At 33.9% G+C, this 12,808-nt stretch overlaps 1 protein-coding gene across 1 annotated transcript; it reads right to left on the bottom strand.

Moving 5' to 3' along the window:
* Positions 1-9,439: 9,439 nt before the first annotated feature.
* LOC126891230 (uncharacterized) lies at positions 9,440-11,219 on the bottom strand. Its single transcript, XM_050660411.1, has 2 exons — positions 11,089-11,219; positions 9,440-10,147 (listed from the first exon to the last, which is right to left on the bottom strand). Exons 1-2 carry the CDS (start codon positions 11,206-11,208, stop codon positions 9,440-9,442), a joined length of 828 nt encoding a protein of 275 aa, XP_050516368.1. The 5' UTR covers positions 11,209-11,219.
* Between the last annotated feature and the right edge of the window lie 1,589 nt (positions 11,220-12,808).

A 12,808-nucleotide genomic window follows, 5' to 3' on the forward strand; every position in this document is an offset into this window, starting at 1 on the left:
TGTTACTAGCTTATGATCGGCCGTTATTGTGAAGGATGTAGTATCAGTCATCATATCGGTAAGAGTAAGTTCTTTTGTATGGACGATGTAATCCACTAGGCTCTTCGCGTTGCACTACAAATGAGTATTTATCTTCTATCTTTTGTTTCCAGAACGTGTTTCCTATTAAGAGCTCATGTGTTTTACAAAATTCTATCATATTTCCTTGTTATTGCAATTATAATTCCAAAAATAAATGCAATTCGTAGTTATCATTTAGTTTGCTCTCTCCATCACCCTTTTTCTGTATTTCGCAGAGGCAAAATACTTCTAAATGATTGTTGTTCATTTCCTCACATAACTTGTCCTCTTTCTCGTTGAATGTGTTTATGTTCCAGGTGCCTATGCCGATTGTGAGTTCTGGATCTCTTTCTGTATTTGTCAAATTTTTGCCAACAGTTGTCTTGAAGGGGCTGAAGAAAAAGAAGGCGATCGTGAGGTTGATACCGTGTTCCAATCTTCTCCTAAAAATAACCTATTATTAATATTAACGTTATAATTGTGCCTATATCATTATCTTTTAACTTGTGACACACTGCTGAGTGTGTCATCCTAACATGCGAATTTGCTGTTACTAGCTTATGATCGGGCGTTATTGTGGAGGATGTAGTATTAGTCATCACATCAATAAGGGTAGGTTCTTTTGTATGGACGATATAATCCACTAGGCTCTTCGCGTTGCTCTCTTTAACTACAAATGAGTATTTATCTTCTATCTTTTGTTTCCAGAACGTGTTTCCTATTAAGAGCTCATGTGTTTTACAAAATTCTATCATATTTCCTTGTTATTGCAATTATAATTCCAAATATTGCAATTCGTAGTTATCATTTAGTTTGCTCTCTCCATCACCCTTTTTCTGTATTTCGCAGAGGCAAAATACTTCTAAATGATTGTTGTTCATTTCCTCACATAACCTGTCCTCTTTCTCGTTGAGTGTGTTTATGTTCCACGTGCCTATGCCGATTGTGAGTTCTGGATCTCTTTCTGTATTTGTCAAATTTTTGCCAACAGTTGTCTTGAAGGGGCTGAAGAAAATGAAGGCGATCGTTTGGTTGATAGCGTGTTCCAATCTTTTCCTAAAAATAACCTATTATTATTATTAACGTTACAATTGTGCCTATAATCATTATCTTTTAACTTGTGACACTCTGCTGAGTGTGTCATACTAACCTGCGGCTTTGCTGTTACTAGCTTATGATCGGCCGTTATTGTGAAGGATGTAGTATCAGTCATCATATCGGTAAGAGTAAGTTCTTTTGTATGGACGATATAATCCACTAGGCTTTTCGCGTTGCTCTCTTTAACTACAAATGAGTATTTATCTTCTATCTTTTGTTTCCAGAACGTGTTTCCTATTAAGAGCTCATGTGTTTTACAAAATTCTATCATATTTGCTTGTCATATTTGCGCAGCGGTTGTCTTGACGGGGCTGAAGAAGAAGAAGGCGATCGTGAGGTTGAGGCGTTTTCCAATATTTTCCTAACATAACTTATTATTAATATTGACGTTACAATTGTGCCTATAATTATTATATTTTAACTTATGACATACTCTGCTGAGTGTGTCATACTAACCTGTGGCTTTGCTGTTACTAGCCTATGATCGGCCGTTATTGTGAAGGATGTAGTATCAGTCATCATATCGGTAAGAGTAAGTTCTTTTGTATGGACGATATAATCCACTAGGCTCTTCGCGTTGCTCTCTTTAACTACAAATGAATATTTATCTTCTATCTTTTGTTTCCAGAACGTGTTTCCTATTAAGAGCTCATGTGTTTTACAAAATTCTATCATATTTGCGCAGCGGTTGTCTTGACGCTGCTGAAGAAGAAGAAGGCGATCGTTTGGTTGATAGCTTGTTCCAATCTTCTCCTAAAAATAACCTATTAATAATATTAACGTTACAATTGTGCCTATAATCATTATCTTTTAACTTGTGACACACTGCTGAGTGTGCCATACTAACCTGGGGCTTTGCTGTTACTAGCTTATGATCGGCCGTTATTGTGAAGGATGTAGTATCAGTCATCATATCGGTAAGAGTAAGTTCTTTTGTATGGACGATATAATCCACTAGGCTCTTCGCGTTGCACTACAAATGAGTATTTATCTTCTATCTTTTGTTTCCAGAACGTGTTTTCTATTAAGAGCTCATGTGTTTTACAAAATTCTATCATTAGGATATTGATTATATTCAAAATAAGATAGCTGAAAGGAACTACAACGTTAACGGGGTTTTATTATTTCATATGGTCAATGAACATCTGTATATGAAAAAACCGAGGAGTGCTACCATTTAAAGGGGTGCGTTTTTGAGTAATGGGTGAATTAGTCCCTGGGCACAGGTTACATTAGGGGGAGTTCTATGCACTTTTGGTACAAACGTATCTACATAAAAATTGTTCCTGGTTAAATTTCCTATCTAAATATCACTTTTTAAAGTCAATGATACTTTTTTTTACAAAAATATATTCAAAAGAAAAAGCACAAAGAAACCCAACAGAAAGAAATTTTGTTTTTTGTCCCATAACTTTTGTCCACGAGGATATAGGTATAGACATTGCTTTACAGAAAAAAAAACCCTATATATTTCTTCTTTAAAATGTTTAGTAGAGGTAACTAGGATTTATAGTTTTCGAAATATGATTTTTCAAAGTTCGCCACTCACAGCAATTATGGGCAATTTTCCTTGTTATTTCGCAAATATTGTTCTGTAACTTTTTTCTACGTAACTTTAGGTATATGCAATGGTACACGTAATAGGAATATAAATCAATTACCTTAGTCATAAGTCATAAGTCATTGATAAGCTAGGATCTGGATATTGGGGCTTTGAACATTTCCTGCAATAACGAGAGTCCATTGTAGAAGCAATATGCTATCTTACTATTACCATCATGGTTTCAGTTATTCTGATTGACAAAACATGATTACCTCTGCTATTATTTATGTGTAGTTATGTGTAGTTGAAATATTTACGGCATTGCCCTTAGCGGTAGTTCTTGTTATCCTTAATAATCTTCCCTTGTCCAAAATTTGGTAAACGGATTGTACTTTGTTTACTTTTATTTCTCTTAGATTTGGGAAATGAATTCCTCTAGTTTTATTCCATCTAATCTCCACTATCCGTTGGTTTCGAAATTTGTCGTTTAGTAAATCATATATTGTTCCTTTCAGATTTCTAAACTTTCTTCGAAGTGTTGATCAGCTGTCTCCAAATCCTTTTTGTTCTTTTTTTGATTCTTCTTGGTTTTTTTCTTGATCCAAATATTTGGTAAGAAATACGTGCCCAATGCACGCGATTGCGTTCTGGACGTGTGTATGGTAGTTTGCTTTACTTGCTACGTCTGTAATAGAATAGACTATTATTCAACGAGCACGTAATGATGGCTATTACTCACGATGATAAAGTTTGCGAAACGAACCTTCGGCTCGTATCGTAAGAAGTAGTTTTATATTTAAGTAAATAGAAAGTTTGGGAAATATTTATTAAAAATTTTATTAACAAAATGTATCAAAAGTTCCTGCTTTATGAAGGCAACATTATCTATTTACGCTGACCCTGGCTATTCAATATTATTGATTGTGTGCCCAGTAAAGGCATTGTTAAACTATATTTTCTAAAGAAATGTATGGCTGGAGCGAATTTACCTATTTTCTGTAGGGTATTAAAATCTGGCTGCAGGGGTGAACTAGTATATGCCCTATAGCCAGATTAATGAATTTGTTGCTTAGATATTATAAATTGTTTATCCCAAGAGGTCAAATGTCGAAGGCTATAACTTTTTGAAAAAAAAATCGTAGAGAGTTGGTGAAACAACCAATCTCCTTCTAAAGAGTTATTTTTTCATATTCTGATGTAAATAAATGCGTAAAACATTTTTAAACCTCTAATTTTTGGGTCTGAAAATAAGGGGGCAAATTTCGTTATAAACATTTAGAGCTGAAGCGGCCCTGTACATCCTCTGAGTTTTTAACTTACATATTATTGTTGCTGACGATGAAACGAAGATTTAAAAAAAATAAAAAATTTCTACGACCAACTGAAGCCGAGATAATTTTTGGGTTTGAAAATAAGGGGGCAAATTTCGTTATAAACATTTAGAGCTGAAGCGGCCCTGTACATCCTATGAGTTTCTAACTTACAGATTATTGTTGCTGAAGACAAAACGAAGATTAAAAAAAAATAAAAATTTTCTACAACCAACTGAAGCCGAGATAATTGTTTTTATTTCTTAAATCGTAGTGCCTTTATTTATAACAATTAAGAAATTATTTTACAGTCATTGACTAAAGAAAGACTTATATTATCTTAAACTAAAAATTATTATAACATATAATTACATTTAATTATTAAAAATTATTTTTAAAATCGGTGCTTTTGCAAGCGGCCGAATTTTGCAAATCGCCCGGCTAGCTTCAAATCCGCGCGCTCGGAAAATTTTTACGTAACTTGTATTAAATTTTGACAGAAAACAATTTAATAATATTACCAATATAATATACAGTCTATTAGCCAGGGAGGTAGTGTCAATTTGACCGGAGCATTTTAGCATGGCTGGTTTCTTATTATTTAGGTAGGTGCTCCAAAGCTTATTAACAAATGATGTGTCAGCTGGCCCAAAACCGGGGATTTTAGTCAAGAAAAGGTAAAACATGAAAGTTGGTGGACCAACGCTACAGCTTAAATGTCAAATATTTATATACGTTACTCAGAACATTTAATGAACTTGCTTACTTGGCGCCTACCTTTCACTCAGGAGATCGGGGTTCAAATCCTGGCGCGGAAAATTCTTTTTGTTTTTTAAATTGACATTTTATTTTAAACAATATTTATTTTTCTAATACCACGTTTTTATTATTTATACGAGACAATATAAAAAATCTGTATGTCTTTTATAGAATCGCAAACTATGCATTTTTGGTCATATTATGATTGATCTTAATAAGCAAATGTGTTGTACATGAACCCCTGAAGGTTCCTGAGTTGGTAAGATCAACAATCTAAGTGAAAAGGGAGGTTTTTTCTTAATTTTATATGTTGTAGAACCGAAAGATACAACCCTAAATTTTCACTTTTCTATCACCAACCCCCATGTTTTAATAGCAATCTAAATATTTCCCTATTCTCTATAATATATAAAAATGAATGTTTTGTCTGTACCTATGTCCCATATAGAATCGTAGATTATGCATTTGGCAGAAAAACGTATAGGTACGCAATATTTTTTTAGTATTTTTTGGCTTTCTGGTAATTTTAGGTATTAAACATTCAAACATTATTTAGTTTTAAGGCGGTACGAAGTTTGCGGGGACAACTAGTTAATAATAAAATAATATTCTTGGACTAGTAACGCAAATATTAAAAAGTATAAATCAATAATTTATGAATATTAGATTGTAATAAAAAAGCGTCAGCTGCATCATGTACGTTGCAAAAAATGTTAGCTGGCCAAGTACACATGCCAGAAAAATAAGGAAACCCGTATCTTTTTGGCAAAGCTGAAAATTATATATCCAAGTTTACAATTCAATACCTAATTGCATATTTTAATTTATGACAGCAGGTATTTTGATGTGTGAAAACATATTAGCTGGTTTTTACAAAGGGCAGAGTAGCGCTTAAACTCTCGGAATAAACACTAACCAGTACCTAACATTTATGAATTATCTACTTATAAGGTATCTATTAATAGATACTATTATAGACTAGTTCTAATTATTAGATACCTATTATAGGTATCTTTTTTTTTTCATTTTCTTAGCAAATTTTAACGCTTGTTCAACTATTGTTTTTACAAAAGTGTGCCAACCTACACACTAAAAATAGGTATATCAGAATAACTCGGTTATAGACTTATTTAAAAAAAAATCATTCATTGTTGAATTCTTCATCATAACATAGTTCTTCTTCAGATTCACTATCAGAATAATTATCTTCAATAATTGGATTATCTTCTGCTTCCGATAATTCGCCCCTGTCTTCCACCATTTCTGTAAAATATTAATATGAAATATGTATGAAAAAAGTATATGTAGGTATATACAATACCCGATATATCGCCGTTCTTATTAAAAATAGTAGTCAACATCGGTAATTGTTCACCCTGGAACCATTGGAATATGAATTTTCCCTCTTGTTCTACCCATCCATAATCAGTTGGTGAAGACCAATTTGGAATAGCAAGGTTCGCGTTACTCCATAGCTGTGCAATATAAGTTGTTCGCAATAAATGTTGTTACAATTCTCTTTTACATGGAGGCAACATGGATCCTTCAAAATTCTGGTCTATTCTCAGCACCTCTTCTTTTGAGCTAACTTTATACGTTTTTAAAAAAGTTGCAACACGTACGAGATTCACATTATTAAAATTTTTATAACTGTACATATGACAAACGAATTCTTCTAATAACAGCATAACTTTCTTCCAAGTGTTCAGGTGTGTTGCTTGAGATATTAATCAAAACTTGGATATATTTAGAATTTTTACTTAATAATTCAAAAGGTTTCTTTTTGCCTTTTCGGTAAAATGCTGGATTGAAATCACAGCCAGTCAAAGCATGAAAAGCTGGAAGAGCAAGGCATAATTTTTCACCCAATTTTTCGTAGAGCTTATTTATGTCTACGTAACGACGATTGTTACCAGTTCCAGCAAGTATTTTTATTTTCAAATTACTTTGCAATTTAGGCATGTTACCCAGCATAATTATGAGTATATCTGTGTCGGAACATCGTATTGTGATACTAGCTTCAACATCAATCTGACAAGCGTGGAAAACGATTTTTGTATCTGCTTCCTCATGCGAGGGGCAAGATAATCTCTCATCTATTGTTCTGACTACTACGTTATCGATCACTTCAAATTTGTAGCACAAGTCATAGTTCACGTAGACAGTTCTTCCGTTTAAAAAAGATGCCATATGATTTTTTGCCCAATGATTACACAAGAATTTTACCAAAGCTTCTTTAAAGTAAATATTTTTCAATTCATTGGCGAAATTTAATGGACGTTTTTGTTCTGGGCCGCTGATGTTGAATCTGTTGCCTGCCACTCGCCCTCTTAATAAATGTTCGTTATCTTTTATAGATGGAAAGATGTATATATCGAATGCAATTATTATTGTACGGGCATTGTTCGCAGCTTGTACGGGCTTGTAGTCTTTTTTTTTTGGAAATATTTTCAAATGTGAGCGGAACTTCTTTTAACAGATGAACAATGAAGAAACCGTCGTAATAATAGTATCACAACCATCGGCAAATGAACTTACACTACTTGTCTGTAGTATCTCGTGTTCTAAAATTTTAAATAAAACAGACTTATCTGTTTTACAAATTGCACCTTCTATGTGGCAAAACGACAAAGGAATGGGCGTCAATGGATACTCCAAAACAGTATCTATATTTATTTTATTATTAAGAGAAAGCTGTAATAATTTTCCAAACAAGTTTCGCTGCATTTTCACTTCTATAGTTTTGCCACGAACTGAGATTTTCTTCCTCGGAACTACATCCACAAACGTCAAAAGTTTATTCTTTTTTATTGGTCTTTCAAATCTTTCAAGGTCTAGTGAACACGCTGTTATGAACTGTTCTAGTTCTTGTTGGCCTAATTTTTCTGAGTTCAGTAAAAAGATGCAATGTCCTCATTAACAGCTTGACCCGTTGAAATGTTATATAAAAAATTTCTTCTGAAAATGGATTTAAATTTTGCTCAATATTATCTATAAAACTTTGTAGTTGTGCACCGTGCTTTTTGATTCTACTTTTTTTTAGATCTTCAGTAATATCTTGCTTTTTTTGTAGTCCTGCTCGATTCAGAATGTGACTGATAATAGTTGATCTGATACTATGACTTTTACACCATCGTTGACGAGCCGAAATCGAATTAGTTACATGGCTTACACCTGTTAATTTATTAGCAGCGTCAGCAATAATTGTCTGTTCAAGTGTCAGGTCGATGGGCTGCCTCGAGAAGGACTTGTGAGTTCTTTTCACACCAAATGAACCTTCCTTCAATTGAACTAGTAAGCTTGGGTGTGTATTCTGGATTTGTAAAAGTTTTTCATGATATAGTGTAAGGTAACGAGCATAGTTTTGTTGGTTAAAAGTAAAGAATAAATTGGTAATGTATGGCAAGATAAATTTGAAAATATCTAGTTTTCCTAGTCGAATACTATAATTTAATGTGAAGTAATAATCGACATATTCAACTAACATTAAGTAGTATTGTGGCGTTTTTCCATGTACGTCAAGTAGTGTGTCTTTCTTATACATTGCATATTTACTAAAAATTTCCAGTGTATTGGTATCTGTAATTGTGGGATCTTGTGACTTTGATTTCGTAAAAGTTCTAAATAAATTTTAATATCATCCGTAATTATTATGTTATATGCATTAAGGAAAGATTCGAAATCCACTCGCCAATAATTCGCTATTTACCATAATATCTGTGATTCCACATCCATCGATGAATTTCCCAATCACTTTAAAGTATGCCATCATAATATGGAAAGATCCAATATGAATGAATAATTTGTCAAAGGTAGGTTTTGCCTGACTCTGTATTTGCAAAGCAATTTTTGCAATTGCCAAATCGTACGTTACTTCGATATGATCCATATGACATTCAGAAGCTACTTGTAGAGCTTGATTCATGGTCTCAAGAACAGCTGAATAATTGGTAGGCGAACAATTTATTGTTGTAAAGGCGCGTCCACACTGGAGCAACATTTGGCAACTTGTAGCAATTTTATGTTGCAACAAGTTGCTAAATGTTTAATTTATTAAACTTTTGACATAAAACAAACTGTCCTCACTAGTGCAACAATGTTAATGAATGTTTGAACTTGTTGAATCACAAATTCAGTTGAGTACAACATTCTGTCCATACTGCTGTAGTTTTGTGACATGATGGAGGAAGACTTATTAACTGCTACCGCGTGCTTTCTAATTTTGTGTGGTGATTCACGAAAACGGAAGCGTAAATGTTGGGTCCGTCCAAGTTTGAAGAAAAGGGAAAAATATGGTGGAAAGGAAATATTATCGGATTTAAAGAAAGATGACGTTTTATTAGAACTTCGAACCGATGGGTGCTTCAAAAATTTTTTGCGCATGAGTAGTTCAGATATGGAATTTTTGCTGCAAAAAATTGCACCAGTGATAAGAAAAGCAGATACTAACTGTAGAAAGGCTATACCTCCACAAGAACGATTAGCTGTAACATTGCGCTTTCTGGCAACTGGAGATTCCTACAGCAGCTTGATGTATTTATTTAAGATTTCGAAACAAGCTATCTCAAAGATAGTACCAGAAGTATGTGCTGCGCTAGTAAATGCAATTAAAGACCAAGTTAAGGTAAGTAAACTTTATTGTACTTTTTTATTGATAACTTTAGAAGTTTTACATGTTACTTAATTGAAATGCCTCTGCGAGAATGTTTGAGGAACCAAAAGCAGTAGAGGAGTCTGAAGAGTTTTGTATGTATGTCTCCGGTGGTGATATAGCTGGTGTGCTGCAATACGATGAATGTGATTGTGGTCTCGTGGAAGGTTGCATTGATAAAATTGGCTCATATGTGTTAGTTGATTGTGGCATTCCATAATCATATTTACCCATACTTGCATCGAACAAAATATTACCTATAAGATGTTCTACAATATTTTGTGCGCAGGTGGTATTCAAATCCCTAATTTTACACGCCATATGTTCTCCGAATACATCGAATTTGTCTCGCTGTCGTTTATTTTGTATGTCTTGAATTATTTTATATGCCTCTTCTTTTCGAGCGTTATCATCGATTTTTCTTGTAAGTGTTTGTGTGACACGTCTAGTTTTATTAGGGTGTTTAAATTCATCAAGATTTGTGCTGTTCGGATTTTCCACGGTTTTTTTACGAGGCTCTTGAGAGGATTTGTTAGATGCCGAAGGCTTCTCACAAGCAGCGTTAGATGTTGATGGGTTTTGAGAACCATCGTTATACAAGTCTTTCATGCCTTCGTTGCCATGTTCTGCATCTTGAAATTCTTGGGTCTCATTTCCACCTTCATCACAATCTGTTACTTGTGAATCATCTAAATCCGTTTCGGAGGAAGAGTCATTAAGGTCATCCTGAAAAGAAAAATACATTGTATAAAATGTAAACACTACAGTGATCTACATTTTTAGCATAAGTAATGATATCTTTGTATTTCAGATGCCTAAAACTGCTCAAGAATGGGAAACAATTACTAATGGTTTCAGTGTTCTTTGGAATTTTCCAAAATGTGTCGGCGTCATGGATGGCAAGCACATTGCAATACAAGCACCAAAAAACAGTGGAAGTGATTTCTTCACTCTTTCATGTAGGCTCCCAAGGGAGAATATCTGATGGAGGAGTTTTCGAAAATACATTATTCAAAAAACTATTAACTCGCTGCAAACTCAACCTTCCAGAATATAGCTCTTTACCAGGACGTGAGAAATTAGTCCCTCACGTATTTTTAGGGGATGATGCCTTCCCATTATCACCAAATTTACTGAAACCCTACCCTGGGGCGCAGGACAAAGGGTCTCCCAAAAGGATATTTAATTACCGTCTCAGTAGAGCGAGAAGAATATCAGAAAATGTTTTTGGAATGTTATCTTCGATTTTTAGAATATTTAGAAAACCCTTACTTTTAGAACCAAAAACTGCAGAAGTTGTTGTTATGGCTTGCATTTACTTGCATAATTTTTTAAGGAATAGTTCAAGATCTAAAAATTCCTACAATCCCCCAGGTACATATGACGGTGAAGATAAAGATACAGGACGTGTTTTAGAAGGATCGTGGAGAAGAGAAACTCAGAGTAATACATTTACTTCATACAAGAAAGTTGCACGAAATGCATCAACTGAAGCAAAAGATATTAGGCAAGAGTTTGCAGATTTTTTCGTTACACCTTTGGGGATGGTGCCGTGGCAGAATAATTATTGAATTATAATTCATGTATAAATTGAAATTGCCTATTTATTTGTTTGAATAATTAATAACAGAAAAGTTAATATCTAAAAACATTGTGTGTTTACTTACCACGTTCTCAGCTTCACTTTCCTTGCATGGGCGGACTTTGTTTTTGTCTCGAAGAAATACTAATGCATCGTAGGCAAACCACTTGGAATGAAACTGAGCGCCTGCTCCAGATTTTTTCATGCTGCGATATTTTTTTTTTTTTTCTCTCTATAAAACTGAGCCACCAAATTACGGATTTTTCTTTTTGCCTCTTCCTGAGATAAGCACCCTACAGCTGAACAAACTGCATTCCATGCATCATTTTTTGATTCTCTGCATTTATATTTAACATTTTTAGGATTCCAAATACATGGATGTTGTCTATAATTGTCAATTAAATTTAAACAATTCTCCGAAGTCCACTTAAACGCCATCACTAAATATAGACGCGGCGGTCTGTCTACTGTCTAGTCACTCAATTTGCAACAGGTCTCAACTCGCAACAATCCGTCCACATCGAAGCAATGTTGACAAATGTTTCACTTTGTTTCATATTATCCTTTGATCTTTACCGCTAGAAACGGATTTATACAACATACTACAACTTGTGTTGAATCGCAACACCAACTTTATGCAACGCAACACAACATATTCCAACAAATATAAACATTTTATGTTGTAACAAGTTTTTGTTGTATTATGTTGGAAAATGTTGCTCCAGTGTGGACGCGTCTTAAGATCCGATATCATTTGTACATTACTAGTATCTTCGGATATCAAACTATTAAATCCTACCCATGATGGCATTTCAGGCAATTTTAGTAAATGACTTAATACCCAAGTATAATTAATTTTTTTTTAATGGCTCAAGAATGTTTTCATCGCACGATCGTAAAGGGCTATCGGAAGGCAGTAATTTATCATGATACCTAGGTTTCTTATTGTACGGCATCATTTCATGAGTTATTGTGTCTAAAGACCGCTGCCTCTTTTTAGATACATCATGGGATGTAGCTGCAATTTCAGCATTACTAGTAATATGTTCCTTCTCTGAATTTTCTGGTGATTTAAAAATATCTTGAAATATTATGCCTACTGTATCATGCAAAGTATCTTTACCACTTGATGTATCTACATAACGATCAAAATTATCAAAAGCAAGACCCGTTTTCAGATTTGGTAGACGCTTAATATCTTCTGGGCAGATATCGGTTTGAGATACAGATGCAAGTGTGGCTTCCGTTTCTAATTCTTCGAGAACAGTGTAACTACAACAGTGGCCAAATCTATTGAGGATATTAATTATTTGCTTACTATTAGTTAAAATTTTTATAGTCATACCCAATGAAATGTGCTTTGATGTTTTTAAAACACCATTGGAAACGGCATATATTAGATCTTCTGTAAATGATGTTGCAAACCTCTTTTTCTTTTCACTATTTCTCCTTCGAGAAGTAGTAGAAATCACTGCCGAATAAAAATATTTAACAAGTTCGGGAACTTCGCATTCACCTGCTATCATACTATTCGTAGTTATTTTTTGAGGAAGTGGTTTACGTTCAATATGCTCTATTTCCGATCTAAGAATCATCGCGGCTCTGTTTAATATATCTCTTTTTTCAAGATCTTCTAAATTATTTTGCATCAAAATTCCACTGAAAGGCTTTATTACTTTTTGTTTATTAATATTCGCAATTGCTATTTCTTTAGGAAATGATGCCAACAATCTTTCTTGCAAATCTCTAAGTTCCGTTTTACCTTGAAAATGTTTTAGTTTTGTTTTAATAAAATCTATATACAT

Source organism: Diabrotica virgifera, chromosome 9 (genome assembly GCF_917563875.1).
Source record: "Diabrotica virgifera virgifera chromosome 9, PGI_DIABVI_V3a".
NCBI classification, from domain to species: domain Eukaryota; kingdom Metazoa; phylum Arthropoda; class Insecta; order Coleoptera; family Chrysomelidae; genus Diabrotica; species Diabrotica virgifera.